We start from the raw sequence: 18,321 nt of genomic DNA, 5'->3' as shown, positions 1-18,321 counted from the left end.
AGATTACCTGTCTTTAGGATCCGGAGTAGTAGAGTTTTATTGAATGAGGCCTCAATGTTGTCCCCTTTGAAGATGTCTCTAACCATAATTCATGCAGACTCTCCCACAATATCCCATTAACATTAAAAATAATTAAGTATGGTGGATATCTTTAGATGATATATCTGATGTGAGCATCTCTTGTTTAAACATATTTAACTTAGGAACATAGATGTGGATAGAGAACTTACTTGGAAAGCCACCCTTAGTGGTGTATGGATGTTAGCAATCCGGATTGCTGCATCTTTCAAGGTCATCTTATCATAACACCAGTCCACCCCGTTAAATTTAAGAGCATAAAATTAGTGGTGCATAGACATTGGCTATGCAATCTCTTTTGGGGGATATAGTCACTTGTCTCACCATCCACGTTTTGACGCTTTCTTGAACCTAATAACAAACTGTCGTGTGTTTGCTGGCCGCCGCCAATGTCTTTGGCCTTCCCTTTCGTTTGCAGGTAGGGTTTTGACTACTTTGTTGAGATCACTGTTATGAACACTTTATTCTTGTTGATGGCATCATTCCTGGTGGTTGTGGTTTCGAGGGGTCTTATTAGCCTCTTAAAACTTTTACTGAAGTTTCTTGAATTTTCTTTCTTGTGTTGTTTTAGGCTTGTTGTGATGTATCCACTGCACAGTATGCGAGGACTTGGTAAGGGACTCTTACACTTCATGCCATTTTTTGTTTGCTTTGAACTAAAAGAAATTAATCAATTTAATTATTTTTTATCACTTCTTTATCCAAGCAAGCAACAAGTAGTTCATTTAATTAATTGTCATCTTTTTTTTTTTGCTATTATCTTAGCATGAAAGATCCAATATTATATAATCAAAAGAAATTTAACTTAGCATAAAAGATTTGAAATTATATAACCAAAAAAATTAAGTTTCATACGCAATTACTAAATATGAGTTATTTGCGTTGATTTCATTAATAATAATTTGGAAACATAAAATAAAATTTCCAAAATTAAAAGATTAGTTTAATTAATTTCAATATAGAGCAATAAATCGACTAACATTATCAAGAGATAAAACTATTAAACAAATTATTTAATTGTTTTGATGTATTAATATTTAAAATTTTAATATTGAAAAAAGATATTTAAAACTTTTGATAAAGTGAAAGTAATTTTTTAGTGGCTAAAATGAAAAAGACTTAGAAGTTGGATGATCAAGAAGAAAGTGTAAACATAATATATGTCATTAAAGATTTAACGGATAGGTGACTAAAATAAAAACGGCCTAAAAATTAAGTAACCAACTAAATAATTTAGCAAAAAAATCATAATTGAATGAGTAGTAATACAATTTATTATTTATTTAATTAAATCAAATTAAAAATAAGTAATAATTTATTTAATTAAATCGTTAGAAACACATGTATCTTTTCTGGTATGAGATTTAATTTCGATCGGAGTGCAATGAATGATAAAAAAGGTTATCTGATGGAAAATTTCTATTATCGGAATAATTTAATAACACAAAAATGAAAACAATAAATACAACAGACACACCTCACGGGGTCATATCTACTTATGTAGATATTGTCTTAATCTACACAACTTTAATTAATCCAAAAATTATAGTCAAAAGAGAAAGGGAGTACACCTTTAAACTTCCACTTCCCACTTTCCTATATGAACAAACAAAACAGAATGAAAACATGAAAACCATCGCGGTTAACAGGCAACTTATACCCGCGGTAACTCCATATTTTCACTGGCGAAGCAAGTTGCAAGGTGCTTTCCTTTTTTTACACGTGTCCTTATTCTCCTACGAAATCCGATGAACTCTCTCCACCGTATTTTAGCTATTGGAGAACAAAGACGGATGGCGGAACAGATCGTAAGGAGCCCACAAGGAATCCAACGGACAGGGTCTCTTAGAGTCGATTCTCAGCCATGGCTTTCCTTTACCGCTCCAATGCAACAAGCTAACCGGACCGGGGTGCAGAGCCCTGCATAAGCCTTCCAAGTTGTCACCACCGAGCCCATGTTGGTTCCACCGGTGCTCCATCCCCTCCACATCTCCGGCGAAAACTAACAAAAATGGAGGCAAAGAACCAAGCTCGTAGATACGATACCTTTTCTGAATCCTCATCCAGTTTTCTAATTTCTCCGTATATTTACCTTCTCTCCATTTCCATAAATCGATTACCATAACGCCAGTGTTGAAATAGCACGGATTCCTTGGTCTTCCTTTAAACGACGCCGAAAAAGCCGGGTTGGACCAGAATTTAGAAGTGAAGTAGTTGGTGAAGTTGGCATGACAGTACTCGGGAGCGCCCAACACGTGGCTTCTCAAGTTGATGCTCCATAGATTGATGACGTCATCAACGACGATAAGATCAGAGTCAAAGTAGATTATACGCCGGACCCCAGCTGGCAACAGATCAGCTAGGTACATACGCGCGTAATTCAGTGGTTGATCCAAGGCGCGTCGGATGGAAGACGAGATCTTTCCTTTGACGAGGTTAGTGTTGAAGTAGTAGAGATGGAAGTTGAGGTAAGGGAAAGTGGAGGTAATGGCGCGCGTGAGTTTAGCTCCGTGTCGGTGCGTGGTGACAAAATGGAACACGATGTTTTCCGGACAAGTGGCGTGGTGGAGAACGGAGAAGACTCCAGCGACGGAGCCCCGGAGGTAAGCAGTGTCTAATGTCATAGCGATGTGGATAATGGAGGGATTGTGGATCTCTTTGTCGAGGGAGGACCATGTTGTTTGTGGACATTCTCTGCCGTTTCGAAATGCCGGTGCCTCCCGAAAAGAAGGTAGATCGGCGAAGCAGAGACGGATCATGACCGTTAAAATAAAAAAGAGATTGAGTGGTTTAGACGGATGCATAGCGGTGGAGGAAAATTAGGGAGAACGACTGTGGAGAGATAAGGAGAATGTTGCGCTTTTGAGTTTTTTGACCTTTTGTTTCGGGTTTGATTCGAATAGGAGTGGGGCCCAACTTGGGACAAGTCCAGCCTGGCAAGACGCGTCTTATGTGAGCTCGAAGCTTGATTGCAGACGGGACGATCCTATGGTTCTGATTGCACCGTAACAAGTAGTGGAACTGTACATTCGGCGTCGTTTCATTGTGAGGTCATTCAGTTTTTCGATTTCTTTTGTGACCCAACTACACATTCGAATTTTTCTTTTCCATTTTTGTGTCGTTAAATTACCATCGAAAATATAATTTTAGTATCTTTAATTTTTTATTATGACAATTTAATCCTAATTTCAAAAAGATAACCTTAACATTTACTAATTGTGTCATTTTAGTCTTTATTTCAAAAAATAAACTTTTAACATTTATAGATTGTATACTCTAATTTTTTGTAGTTTTATTTTTATTTGTAACATTGAAGGTTGATTTTAGTAAAAAAATATAAAAATTGTTATGGATTTTTGAGTGTTTATACATATATTAGATTTATTTTTTAGTCTTTTAGGTGAAAGAGTCACAAATAAAAATAGGAATAAAAGAAAATGGATCAAATTACATCATGTGTAAACATTGAGGTTTCAACTTTTAGAGTTATGACTAAATTGACATAATGCATAAATGGTGAGGGCTAATGTTGCTATTATATCAATTTTAAATACTGTTATATTATCTTTTCATCAATTAGTTAGCTCGTGAAAAAAAAAGAGTAATAAATAGAACTTTTCATAGTTGAGTAACAAAAAAGAAAAACGTACTAATAGTTGGATGATTACGAATATAGTGCAAAATGAGGTGGACAAGATTGTTTAATGTTGCCGTGGATTATATTACTACAAAAGATTTCAACATGAAAGTAAAGCAAGAGGCTACTAGCCTTTATGTGAAAACTAGACCTAACCATTAATCGGGTTGATACAATATTTAAGTTCGGGTTTGACATGACTTGAAAATTAGATTCAAAATTCTGTCCAAGCCTTACTCAGATTAAAAGCGCTAAATTTAAGCTCGACTCTGTTCGCCCATATTAATTGTTTTAGATTATTGTTTATATTAAAAACAAATTTAAAAAGTTTAATACATCAAATCACTAAAAACATTAAAATAAATATTTCCCAACAAATTGAAAATATATTTTTAAAAAATATTTATACTTAAATAACACTAAGTTGGTTACAACTTAGTAAATAAACGCCTTAAAATAGTAGCAAAATTAATAATAAAATAAAAGTTATACAATATACAAGCAATAAAAACAAAATAGTAATAATATGATAACGAAATGACAGTTAAACAATAGCGAAATGATAACAAAATAATAATAAAGTAGAGCAAAACAGCTAATATGCGTTGAATTGGGCTTAAGTAAAAAAATTCTATTTGACACTTGTGTAAAAAAACGAGTCTTATTTTTTTATTTAAGTTAATTTTTCGAGTTTATAATCCTTTTGAGTATAGACGACGATGAAGTGAAAACACAATCAACCTTTTCATTTTGTCATTTATAACGAATTTAATTTCCAATCTGAGATCTACCGGCCTTGGTTCAAATAATTAATGCGACTGAAGGCTGAAGCATGGTACGTTCGATCATTGTAAATGAGTTAGTATGATGCATTTATCTCATCCCACATCGATATTTTTGGTTAAAAAGTAATGTGGTCATACAATTTAACCCTGTAGGTATAGACATATTGTTGATTGGACGCCAGCCATGTAAAGGTTAATCTTTATTGCTTGAATATCATTAAAGGATTTCCCGTATATTAATTAGCGACCATCAGTTTGGAGCAGGAAAGCCCACTTTGCATGGTTGGTTTCTTGAGGCCTAACGGGCCTAGTTGACTATTTCAGTGAACAAATACTATCGTGGCATTTGCACAAGGGGGAGAGGAGAATGACAGACATCCCGTTTTATGCGCATTACAGCTGTTGTTTAGAACAGAGTAGAATAGATGATGTTCAAATCCAAAAAGAAGTGTGGAAGGAGGCCAGATGAGATCAAACTTCGTTGTTGTATGTTTGCACATAAAGTCAAGGTTAATGAGTGAGCCTAAATGGGAACATTTGAATTCATTTCCTAAGAATTAACGTTTTCCCATTGCTTTCTTTTCTTAAATGTCTCAAGTCTTGGAATAAACGTCTTCTGCATTGTTAGTTAGTGTTTGTTTTATGCACAAAACCCATGATTTCTCATTTCTTTCTCAGCCTCAGCCATTCATTCTTACATCGTGAATACAAAGGTTCCATTTACGCTAAGGAATTCATTTCTCCTAAATTCCAGCAAAGAAATTTAAATCAACAACAAATTAGAAATACCCTAACAAAACAACTTTCCTAAAGGGTTAGTAATTTTCACGTAAATAAACTTCAAACTTTTCGTTTTCATCTATCATTCAAGATTGTTTATTTATTTAAAATTTGTAACGAAAAAACATATTTTGTATATAATACGAGGAAAGAGATCGAGGTAACATGGTTTGAACCTGTATCAAATGAGTGTTTGGCAAAAATTATAATTACCGCTCCATATAAATTAAGACCAATTCTTTTTTTAAAAGTAGTGTTGTAACAACTTTTAGGGTAAAATATCCAATTAATCACTCTATTTTTAGGGCGCTTGAAATCTTTATAATTTCATCCCCGAACTTTTAAGGTGTTTTCATTTTAGTCACCCTAACATTAAATTTTTAACGCGATTAACAATATATGTTACATTATATTTACAATTTCATTTTTGTCACCCAATTTTTAAGTCACCCAAAAAATTCTCTTTTGTTTTTTTTTCTAAATATTGTTTGGGGTAAAAAAACAATTAAAATGAAAAAATTTGGTTGAATACATTGAAAAATTTGTCAAATTAAACTTTTTCCGTTGCTTTTAACTTAGCATGTCAAATTCAAGATTATATAATTAAAAAAGTTTTGTAGGCAATTATCTAATATGAGTTATTGATTTGATTTCGTTAAGGATAATTTGAAAATATAAAATAAAATTTTAAAATTTAGAAGGAGATTAAATTAATTAATTTTAATATTATGCGGACGGATCAAAAATTTCTAACAATTTATTTAATTTATTTTCATATTTTCAAATTTAAAATTTCAATACTAAAAGAAATTTAAATTTTTAGAAATGAGATAAACAAGTATAATCTAATAATTTTATTTATTCTTTTAGTTTCTACCATTTATTTACTTCAATCTTTAATTTTTTGAACCCCAATCCATATTTAAAAATATATTTTTGAATAATTAAAGTGAAAATAATAAAAATTGAGTCACAAAATCAAAGTAAAAACATATATGGCTGTCTACAAGCAGACATGTTAGCTATTTTGTTGGGTGATGCCCCTGGTATTCCCATGTGCCGAACAGTTGACTAAGCTTTATTAATCTCTATCATGATGTTTTGGATATAAAAAATCCGAAATCCAAGTTTTAATATCAAAGAAATTATGAGACAAAGAAGAAGTTATAAATTCTTACATTTTAAACCAATTTCATACTTGGAAGCACAGACATCATGTGAACGTACGAAAGCATCATCACTGTCTTCCTTTCAGAGCAACTAATTTAAGTTTCCTTACTCTGTTTCTCTTTAAGAATCGTAGCCTCCCTCATTCTCTCACACACATACAAAGTATTAAGCTGAGATCAATCTTTACTCTCAACAAAAATAGGTATAGTTTTTTTTTTTCTTTTTAAAAATTCTGCGTAATGTATTATTTGATCATTTAGAAATTCTTGATTCTTCAGTTCCATTCTTTTAATGGGTGTTCTTCCAAAGTGGTTATAATGTGGTTTATGGAAGGTTTTAATGGGTAATTGTATTTAAGCTAGCTGGAGTAGTGATGAACAGATTTTTTTTTATGGTTATATAATAGTAGACTTAAGCTGTCTTTTGGGTCATGCAAATTATTTGTATATAATTTAAGCATTCCTCATGTTTTCGGTGTGGTTAATGAGGTTTTATGCTTATGACTATTCTAATTTCAGGCAAATGCAATTCACAATGATTCTTTGAAGCTAAATATATAAGAATTCCTTTACCATCTATAATTTGGACTAATGCTTGTTTCTCCATGAGGAATGCTTCGATGCAGGGGCATGAACTAAGTGCTGCTTGGTGTACTTATCTGTTTATGATGGAGTTACTTGCTTCCATCCACTGTTACTTTTGGAGTCCTTCGAGAACTATTTGCTTATGGATGTCTCTGGTGCTTTTGCTCCAATATAGTAAAACAGTAGTCTCCAAATCCGATTATTTGATCGGACTTGGAAGCTACGACATTACTGGTCCTGCAGCCGACGTTAACATGATGGGATATGCTAACGCGGAACAAATTGCCTCGGGGATTCACTTCAGGCTGCGAGCTCGCTCATTCATTGTGGCTGAGCCACAGGGGAAAAGAGTTGTATTTGTTAACCTCGATGCTTGCATGGCTTCTCAATTAGTGACGATCAAAGTGATTGAGAGATTGAAAGCAAGGTAATTAATTATTATTACTAAATGCTATGCTTGAAGATATTGGTTTTGTTTATGACATATAAAGGCCAAATCCTGATTGAAGTTTATGCGATTATCTCTTCGAAGCAAGCCATTTGTGCATCAAAGAAGCTGACTTTCTCTATACTGATTGAAATTAAGATTTAGAATTCTTGTATGCCATTTTTCTTTTTGCTGTATCAACATGAGTTTTAGTTATATGACTAGTTTTTTTTTTCAATGTTTTGACTTGTCTATCCTTATAAAACTGCTTCTTATGTGTGCAGATATGGGGAGTTATATACTGAACAGAATGTTGCTATCAGTGGTATTCATACCCATGCCGGTCCAGGAGGTTATCTCCAATATGTAGTGTATCTTATAACATCTTTAGGATTTGTTCGTCAGTCATTTGATGTCCTGGTAGATGGCATCGAGAAAAGTATCATACAAGCTCATGAAAATCTTCGACCCGGATCTATTTTTGTGAACAAGGGTAAAGGAACTGGAAATATTGACTTCCTACATTCTTTCCTTATTTTTAGGTGTTTTCCGAAATAATATGAAGGGAAAGTCTTCCTTGCTTCTTGTTATTTGTTCTCAAAGATTCTGGATTTTCAACAGGAGAACTACTAGATGCTAGTGTAAACCGAAGTCCCAGTGCCTATCTCAATAACCCTGCATCCGAAAGGAGAAAACATAAATATGACGTTGATAAAGAAATGACCCTTTTAAAGTTCGTAGATGATCAGTGGGGTCCAGTGGGTAGTTTCAACTGGTTCGCAACTCACGGAACATCGATGAGTCGTACAAACTCACTGATCAGCGGGGATAACAAAGGTGCAGCAGCTAGATTTATGGAAGACTGGTTTGAGAAAAATGGCATTAAAAGTTCAGATACTAATGAATCGGGCTCTGACGGATTACCTCGAAGAGTCTCTAACATCATCCCCAACATCCATGATGATAGTATGTTTTCTGATTTCTATTTCATGCCTGGGCATTAATGTTAAGTATAAATAGCTCGAACTCTTTGATTTGCTGAGTCTATATGCAATATTTCTTTCTAATATCTTTTACATGCAGACAATAAGTTACTGGAGCTTGCTACATCCTTCCGCTCATCTCCTGGTAGCCCAGCAACACAAACTATGAGTGTTGCCAGACGCGTCAGAGGTGCTCTTAAACAGGCTGAAAAGCCCGGATTTGTATCTGCATTTTGCCAAACAAATTGTGGTGATGTTAGTCCCAATGTACTCGGAGCATTTTGCACCGACACCGGTCTTCCTTGTGACTTCAATCATAGTACCTGCGGTGGAAAGAATGAGCTGTGCTATGGCCGAGGACCAGGGTACTGTACCTCTCCCTGCTATGCACTTCTTTTGTAAGTACTAAATATAGTGACTAGGAAAACTAAAAATGTGAAGTGCGCTTCACTTGGCAGCTATCCTGATGAGTTTGAAAGTACTCGTATTATCGGAGAGAGGCAATTCAGAAAAGCCGTGGACTTGTTTGAGAAAGCATCTGAACAGTTAAAAGGAGAGGTTGATTATCGTCACACTTACATAGACTTTTCCCAGCTTGAGGTAACACTTACTAAAGTGGGAGGAGGTTCTGAGGTAGTTAAAACTTGTCCCGCTGCAATGGGATTTGCATTTGCTGCAGGAACAACTGATGGACCTGGAGCTTTTGATTTTAAGCAAGGAGATGACCAGGTGATTTAAGACTCTGCACTCATTATGTGTGCACATTTTATGTACCATATCAATGCCTGCTTTTTGTGATTAATGTTGTTGCTATTTTATATCAGGGAAATCCTTTTTGGAGGCTTGTCCGTGACGTACTTAAAACTCCAGATAAGAAACAAGTTGATTGTCAGCATCCAAAGCCCATCTTGCTAGATACTGGTGAAATGAAGCAACCGTATGATTGGGCGGTGAGTTCCAACGGTATCATAGGGGCCATACTAGTCCGGTGGAGTCTTCATAAAGTCCAACTCATTCCGTTACATGAGCTTTACTTAGATGCTTGATGAAGTATTTCAATCATTTGAATCCATGGATTCCTTTGACGCCATGCAGTCTTCTGTTATGCCTAATTGGTCTTAATATTCAGAAAGAACTATCGTTATGATTCCTTTTCTGTTACTCTAAGTTGACTGATGGAATATTTTCCTGTTCTTTATCTCGGCAGCCTTCAGTACTTCCAATCCAGATCCTTCGGATAGGGCAGTTTGTCATTCTCAGTGTACCAGGAGGTAGTAGCTTCTCTTGTTTCTTTTCTTCTGTTTAATGTGAAGGTTTACCTTCTAGAAGTAAATTTCTTTGTTCACTCAATGCAATAATTGGATTGATTCTTACCATTTTTATTTTTTGTTTCAATCAGAATTTACAACAATGTCTGGGAGGCGTCTCCGGAATGCTGTGAAGACAGTGCTTACAAGGAGTGGTAATGGGGAATTTGGTAGTAACACTCATGTTGTTATAGCTGGCTTGACTAATACGTATTCGCAGTATGTTGCTACCTTAGAAGAGTACCAAGTGCAGAGATACGAGGTCAGTCTCAGATGCACTATACTCGAATATAAATTATCTCTCTCAGTGTGCTGATTGATCATAATAGACCACTTTCCAATTTCCTTGCTTGAATGAAGAGCTTTAGACTTTTCGCTTAGTAAGTCTTCAAAAATTAGAAATAGTAAAACATAATATTAATTGTGCAGTAGCTTGCTCGGCTAGTAAATTGCTATCAAATTCACCTGTGCTTTTTCTGTTATGGCTATTTGATCACACTTGCACACCTATATCCGCGCACATGTGCATGAAGAAAACGTTTCGAATGGTGTTTGTCCATTTATTTGGAACTTGTAACGTATTATTATTTGTCTAGTTTTCTGACAAGATATTTTGTTTCTTAGGGTGCCTCCACACTGTATGGTCCACACACACTCAGTGCCTACATTCAGGAGTTCCAGAAGCTTGCAACTGCTCTTATCAAAGGTCAACCTGTTGAAGCCGGGATGCCGCCTCCAGATCTTCTACAGAAGCAAATAAGCTTACTCACTCCAGTTATAATGGACTCAACTCCTGCTGGTAAAAACTTCGGGGATGTCAGCTCCGATGTTCCAGCTAACTCAACCTTCAAGAGAGGCAGCACCGTGACCGTTGTTTTCTGGTCATCTTGCCCCAGGAATGATCTCTTGACAGAAGGTACTTTCGCCCTTGTTGAGATGCTCCAAGGGAAGGATACATGGACCCCAATGTATGATGACGATGATTTCTGCCTTCGCTTTAAATGGTCAAGACCTTCAAAGTTAAGCCCCCAGAGTAAGGCAACAATCGAATGGATAATCCCATCATCTTCCTCACCGGGAGTATACAGAATAAGACATTTCGGTGCTTCAAAAGGGCTTATGGGATCAATTCGGCATTTCACTGGTTCATCAAGTGCTTTTGTAGTGGCATGAGAAAATTAAAGCTCAAAGCTATTTATACATGGTATGGCACAGCGTCTTCAAAGTTTAATTATTTTTATGCTATTTATGTAATGAATTGCCTTTAGGTTATAAGTTCAAACACGGTCGAATCCAACAATGTTCCTATAATGCTGCCTCAACTCATTAGCTCAATGTATTCAAATTGTATTTTGTGTGGAAAGAACAGTACATGAATCTGTTGCCTTTATAATATAAGAAATAAAGAAAAATAATAAAGAAATTGCAATCCTATCACATGAAAGAAATATTATCACCTATCAACCACTTAGTTTATCTTATCTCAGGGGAAATTAATGGCCACATAAATCAAAACACATTCTCTAGAGATTAAGCCAAGATCAAGTTAAAGACTTGTGGCTAAGTCTCATCATCCATATCACCTTCAATCTTGGGTGCCAAGTAAAACCTGATCTAACCCATCTCAGCCATCTTGTATTGAGATCACGACAGGCAGTTCTGAAGTCTAGCTGATTGTCAGCATATTAAACAATGGAGTAGCCTTTGTAAATGAATTCATATACCTCAATGCAAATGTCGTTCATCTCTATAATTGTAGCTCCTTGCTGCAAGCGTCTATAAGAAAAAAAAAAAAGAAGCCGCAATATCAACCATTCACCTTTTCGGTAAAATTCAAAGAGAGATTTTACAGAGTTTGAACCCTAGACATGATGCACCTTACAAGACTTTTTGAACCTAGACCAATTGCTTATTGAAGTATTTGTGTGTCACATATCAAATATCTAAACGTGAGTACGAGAGTATAATCTCGAAAGGATATTCCAATGCATATAATATCGACACCCAAGGCTCACTAGGGTCCAACCAACATACTTGAAACAGGGCGTATCGTAGTATTAATAACCATGTTCAATGAAAGTACAAACAATACAGGAAAAAGGACATACTTTATCTACAGTGGTGTTTGGCCTGAGAACCTTCTTTGGTTACAGGGATAACAACTGCAACTAAACCAAATAGAGTTAAGATTTGCGAAGGTACAAGTAAATAAGATCAACCATAAGAAAGAAAATAAAGACCAAAGATTATGTTATCTATAAAATCTTATAAAGCAAATATATATATATCTCAGTAGTAGCAGTATCACCGATGCTAGCAAGATCTTTACAAATCCTTGCAAATTTGGCTGAAGTAATCGTAACAATAGCTTGATAATTCTGCATCTGGGAATTCCAAGGTGCTCGCTATCAATATCCATTAGCGGCCATCTCAAAATCTGGTATCTTATCTTCTGCTTTAATCCATTATCCCATGCCTAAAAGAAACACAGAAAATGTCAGTTCAACTTTATATTGTCAACAAAATTAGCAAGCATCTTTTACTGAAGAAAACTGAACTTTTTTTATGTCATTCTAACTGGGAAAGAAACACGCAGAATCTTCATCTTGATGAAGAGTTAGCAGTAACACTGCCTATTTTATAATCTTCATGCAAACAAACAACTTGTCAATCATCTCAAGTACAGGAAAGAATCCCTAAAACCAAAACCCAACTCCGCTAACAAAATACCCCAGGAAAACGGAAAAAACTCACTTGGGCTCTCGAATATGAAAGTAACTGTATCGCTACCGTCATCAACCTTGATACTGATGGTGTCATCATTACCGGCGCATTTTAGCAGAGGTTCCACGAAATCAACTAAAAATACGACAAAGATAAATACATCAATCTAGTATAGCTATAGTGAGCAAAGATATAATTTTGTATATATAACAACCATCATAATTATAATATTTGTAGATTGAAAACATATATTATATTATTTTAAATTAGTAAAAGTAAAATTATACTTTAGTCCTTAAAAATGATAAAAAAAATTGATTTAATCCTTTAAAAATTATAAAAAAAATAAATTATTAAAATAATAAAATTACATATTTACTATCGTAAAAATTATAATTTAATTTCAGCCCCTAAAAATGTTTTTTGCTTCGCCCCTGCATTTAAGAAATGGGAAGTTGATAATATTAGTGACTTCGTAGCTGGTGTCCACTTATATTAAACATCAAACTTAAAATCAAATTAAAAGAGAAGAAAAAGTGTTGAGAATCTCAAGGATGAAGGAGCTCTCAGAAGAGATGAGACTTTCGTCAGAGAATAGGGTTGGTCGTCATATGGAGTGAAAATTTTGTATGGTATATTAAACACACCCTTAGTTTTTGTATTTTAATTCGATTATTTTAAGTATATATATTTTTTGGATTTTAAAAATTTAGTTTTGATAAAATCTTAACTATTAAATTGATTAAGTTAATTCCAAAATTTCATACTATAAACATATGTAGTGTCATTTTAACTTATTATTTATGCATATTATTAAAAAGAGCTCGTTAATGAATTTAACGAATGTTAAAAAGGTATTAAGAATAGATAAATTGAAGAACATAGATTAAATCTATGATTTTAAGCATAACACAAGACTAATAGCAAAATTTAATCAAAGGGATTTAAGTTGTACTAGTCGGGTTAGGAGACAAAATTTGAAATTTAAAAATAAAGAATATGGAAAATAATTAATTTAAAAATATAAAAACAAAAATAGATCAAATTAAAGTATAAAACTAATACATAGCTTACTCATAGTAAATGGATTAATTGCAAAATTTGACTCAATCCAATCGTCAAAAGATTAATATACTAGATTTATGATTAATCCATGAACGGATGTTGTTTGATTAACTCATAAAACTAAACTCAGATAGAGAAGTTATATTAATATAAATTAAATAAAATGACTATATAAACACTACTTTCTACATCTTAACAAAATTGTTACATTTTAATTTTCGGTAATAGAATATTTTTTCAACCTTGACATTTTATTATTGATAAAAATTGAAAAAAGAATTTGAAAAATTTAACTATAACATTCTAGGGCTAGTTCTTCATTGTTTAAAAAAAAAACACTTTTGACTCCAAAAGCACTTTTGGAATAAAAGTTGTGCAGAACAAGCATTTCTGAAAAGGAGCTAAAAATTTTAGCTTTTCCTCTCCCAAAAGCACTTTTGGTGCTTAATTATTTTTTCACCCCTCCAATAACATAATACTTTCCTTTTTTTTGTGCTTAATTACAAATGTGTTAAAATTATTAATTAAAAATTAAAAATATTTTTAAAATACTAATTACAAATATTTAATGGTTATATTTAAATATTTAAAATATAGTTTATATATTCTAATTAAATTTTATAAATAATTAATATTTATTGCTTAAAATATTTAAAATTTATATTTCATATATTAAAATATTAACAAGTTATAATAATAATTTTATATTCTTACTAAAATATAATAATATTAACTAATTTAAATATTATTTAAATGCATATTTGTTACTTGATAATAACATGTCTAAAATAAATATTTTATTTCTCAAAAGCACTTTTTGACAGCAATTGTAACAACCCAATTTTCAGTAGTGTCAGAACAGTGATTTGAGATCACTAAATTCTATGAAAAAGTTAGAAAATTTTATTAATTAATAATTATAAGTTAAGCGTGATTTTAAAAATATTTTTGAATTAGTGAATTTTTGATTTAAAATAAATTATTAGGTAAATTGGATCAAAATGAGGTATCGAGACCTCGATATTATAAACTGAGCCGTAAATATTTTTATAAATATTTACGGAGTGTCATTAGGTAGTATTAAAGTTTCGTTAAGAAATTTTAACGTTTCGATGGTTAATTGATTAAAAAGATAAAATTGAAAAAATTCCCGAAACTCCATTTCGGTAATTGAATTCGTAAATATTTATCATAAATATTTACAAAGTTAATTGTGTAGTTAATTAAGTTTTAATTAAGTGAATTTGTCTAAATTGAGGTTAATTATGAAAAGAATTAAATTGCAATAGAGATAAAAGTTTAATTAAAGATTAAAGAAAAGTTAAAAGGACCAAATAGACAATTATTTCTTTTTCTAAAGTTGAGACCGATAACTAAAGAAATATCAGATATTTTAGTTAATATATATTATATTTATTTATTTAATAAATAAGTATTATATTAATTATATATATATATAAAACAAATGGAAAAGAAGGAAAGAAACAGAATTGAAAAACGCAACAGAGAATGAGAAAAGGAAAGAAACAAAAGAAAGAAAGAAAAGGGAATTTTGGTGTAACACCCCTTAACCGTATCCAACACCGGAATAGGGTACGAGGCCTTACCAAAACACATACACTTGTAAACGTATTTAACCGAGTTATAAAATTTCATCAAAATTAAAACTTTCAAAATAATAAACATGTTTCTATAACTTTTCACAATATATCATCAAAATATTATAATCATAATAATTAGGGCCTGTGAGACCCGATACATACTCATGCAATTTAATGCTTCATTTCCATTTCATTCAATTCGCAATTTCTCATGCTCATAATTTAAATCATATCACTAGCAATTTCCATTTAATTCACGTACAATTCAATGACATCAAATTCAAAACTAATACGTATTTACCATTTAACTCAATGTTTATTGATTATACCATTCAATAACACATTTATGAAATTCTCAATTTAGCAATGAAAATATCACTTTAGTTTGAATAACAACATCGTCCTGATATAAATACACTACCACTTATCCATTTACTTTAATTCTTTCGGGCCCATTTGTCACTTACCATCCTTAATCAAATTAGGGAACGGTCACGGAAAATTGAGTACTTCACTTTCACTTTGCCATAGTATAACTATGGTCTTACGTATGATCACTTATCACTTGTCCCTGATCAGATAAGTGTAGCCACCTATCACTTTGTTTCTTGATCAGATAAGTGTAGCCACTTATCACTTTGTCTCTTGATCAGATAAGTGTAGCCACTTATCACTTTGTTTCTTGATCAGATAAGTGTAGCCACTTATCACTTTGTCTCTTGATCAGATAAGTGTAGCCGAAGCTATCACTTATCACTTTTCACTTGTCACTTGATCAGATAAGTGTAGCTAAAGCTACCACTTATCACTTTGTCACTTGATCAGAAGTACTCAAATCCGGCGTTCCGCTCAATTTGATCATTTATTCATATATCAGGCTTACCAACATGTGTTAATTCATAAACCATTCATGGTATTATTTCATGCCAAATCATATACTGAATATACCATGCACACATACTATGAAACTTTATTTTCACACATGAGCTTAAACCATGACCAATAATGCACAAAAATAAGCATCATTCATATTTCATCGTTTATGAGTTATAATCAAACATATGACCATTTATACACGAATCATTCATATATTTCCCAATTTTCCTCCTCCTCCTCTCCATTCCACATCCTTAATGTGTATAACACACTTAAACAACATTAACCATAATTTCAATATTCACTAACATGTATATTCAAAGCTGTTTATCCGAGTCAGAGTCACTAAATTATTTTTATCCGGAGCTACAGAGCTCCAAATTAAGATCCGTTAATTTTCCCTGAAATTAGACTCACATATCTTCATACCATAAAATTTTCATAATTTTTGGTTCAGCCAAATAGTACAGTTTATTCTTTAAAGTTTCCCCTGTTTCGCTGTCTGACAGTTCCGACCACTCTTCACTAAAAATTAATTATCTCATTGTACAGAATTCGGATGATGTTTTAGCTTGTTTCTTCTAAAAATAGACTCATTAAGGATTCTAACCATATAAACTATAACTCATAATCATTTTTTTACAATTTTTAATGATTTTCCAAAGTCAGAACAGGGGAACCCGAATTCATTCTGACCTTGTCTCACAAAATCTATTATATCTCATGATTTACAATTCCATTGCTCACATCATTTCTTTTATAAGAAACTAGACTCAATAAGCTTTAGTTTCATATTTTATTCATCCTCTAATTCAATCTCTACAATTTTGGTGATTTTCAAAGTTACACTACTGCTGCTGTCCAAAACTGCTTTAGTGCAAAATGTTGATTTCCATTTTGCCCCAAATTTCACAGTTTATACAATTCGGTCCTTTCTCAATTAACCCCTCAATTAATCTAATTTTCTCAATTAGTACTTTACTAGACATTATAAGTTGTTACACAACTATTGAAATTCAGAATTTCCACATATAACTCTATCTTCAAACTCTTTTACTATTAGGTCCCAAACATTCACTTTCTATTCAATTCTTTCAATAAAATCAGCATATGAACAATTTAAAGCTCTAATTTCATGCTAAATCATCATATACTTCCAGCACATATTCATATCAACTTCTTTCATAAAATCAAAAACTAATGAATTTAACAAGTGGGCCTAGTTGTAAAAGTCATAAAAATACAAAAATTTCAAGAAATAGTCAAGAATTGAACTTACTTGTAATAAAAATATGAAGAACCAGCTTGAAGAAGCCCTTCCATGGTGTTTTAGCTGATGAGAATTCAGAAAAATGAAGAGAAATCTAGATAATTCCACTTGGGTCCTAACTTTATTAAGCAAAATTTGCAATTTTCCAATTTTGCCCTTAATTCTCCTTACTTTCTTGCTGATTTCATGCCTCTGCCGTCCAGCCCAAATAGACCTTGGGTCTATTTGTCTTTTAAGCCCTCTTCCTTTTATCATTTAAGCTATTTAATCATTTCCCAAAATTTTGCATTTGTTACAATTTAGTCCTTTTTGTTCAATTAATTATCGAATTTTAAAATTTCTTAACGAAACTTTAATACTAACTTTTTAACACTCCATAAATATTTATAAAAATATTTATGGCTCAGTTTAAAATCCCCGAGGTCTTGATACCTCATTTCGATTCTAATTATTTTAATATTTATTTCTAGTGCACTATTCACTATTTCAAAAATTTTCCTAACTTCATATTTAACTTATACTTACTAAATTAATAATATTTTCTACCCATTTGTCGAATTTAGTGATCTCGAATCACCGTTCCGACACCTCTGAAAATTCAAGCCATTACATTTTTTTTTCGTCGGATTTGTGGTCCCGAAACCACTGTTCCGACTAAGCCTAAAATCGGGCTATTACATTTGGGGTTTTGAAGTTTCAAGCTCAATTGGTAAGTCAATTTAGTCCCTATTCTTGTAATTTTTGAGTTTTTTGAGTTATAGAACAAAATATGTCATGATTTATGTTGAAAATTTGAAAGATAGTTAATTTTTAGACATGAGTTATGCTGAATTAATTGATGAATTAGGGGTTAAATTGATTGAATTTCAAGTTAGAAGTTAGTAAAGGGTTGATTTGTAAAATAAAACATAAGTTTTGAATTAATAGGGCCTAAATTGAGAGAATTTGAAATTAAGGATTTATGGTGAAATTAGAGAGTTAAATTAGTTTAAAGTGGGAATGAAATGAAAATATGAAATTAGTTTTGAGAATAA

The 18,321-nt window shown here is 32.5% G+C and overlaps 2 protein-coding genes and 1 long non-coding RNA gene across 3 annotated transcripts; 1 reads left to right on the top strand and 2 right to left on the bottom strand.

The window, feature by feature from the left end:
- Positions 1 to 1,467: 1,467 nt before the first annotated feature.
- On the bottom strand, positions 1,468 to 3,066 carry LOC105768852 (probable galacturonosyltransferase-like 3). The gene has a single exon (XM_012589073.2). The coding sequence runs from the start codon at positions 2,880 to 2,882 to the stop codon at positions 1,848 to 1,850; it is 1,035 nt and encodes a 344-aa protein (XP_012444527.1). The 5' UTR covers positions 2,883 to 3,066; the 3' UTR covers positions 1,468 to 1,847.
- A 3,351-nt stretch (positions 3,067 to 6,417) lies between these two features.
- On the top strand, positions 6,418 to 11,183 carry LOC105768851 (neutral ceramidase 1). The gene is made up of 10 exons (XM_012589072.2): positions 6,418 to 6,652; positions 7,076 to 7,461; positions 7,746 to 7,954; positions 8,083 to 8,427; positions 8,545 to 8,809; positions 8,903 to 9,173; positions 9,269 to 9,394; positions 9,652 to 9,715; positions 9,844 to 10,013; positions 10,376 to 11,183. The coding sequence occupies exons 2-10, from the start codon at positions 7,115 to 7,117 to the stop codon at positions 10,922 to 10,924; spliced, it is 2,346 nt and encodes a 781-aa protein (XP_012444526.1). The 5' UTR covers positions 6,418 to 6,652; positions 7,076 to 7,114; the 3' UTR covers positions 10,925 to 11,183.
- Positions 11,119 to 17,604, bottom strand: LOC105768854 (uncharacterized). Its single transcript, XR_001125913.2, has 5 exons — positions 17,297 to 17,604; positions 12,506 to 12,610; positions 12,060 to 12,227; positions 11,860 to 11,919; positions 11,119 to 11,527 (listed from the first exon to the last, which is right to left on the bottom strand). It is a non-coding gene; the product is annotated as an uncharacterized LOC105768854 (long non-coding RNA).
- Positions 17,605 to 18,321: the final 717 nt, after the last annotated feature.

This window comes from Gossypium raimondii, chromosome 5 (assembly GCF_025698545.1).
Source record: "Gossypium raimondii isolate GPD5lz chromosome 5, ASM2569854v1, whole genome shotgun sequence".
NCBI classification, from domain to species: domain Eukaryota; kingdom Viridiplantae; phylum Streptophyta; class Magnoliopsida; order Malvales; family Malvaceae; genus Gossypium; species Gossypium raimondii.
Note: the sequence above shows the minus strand (reverse complement) of the source record. Positions and strands in the feature narration are given on the sequence as shown.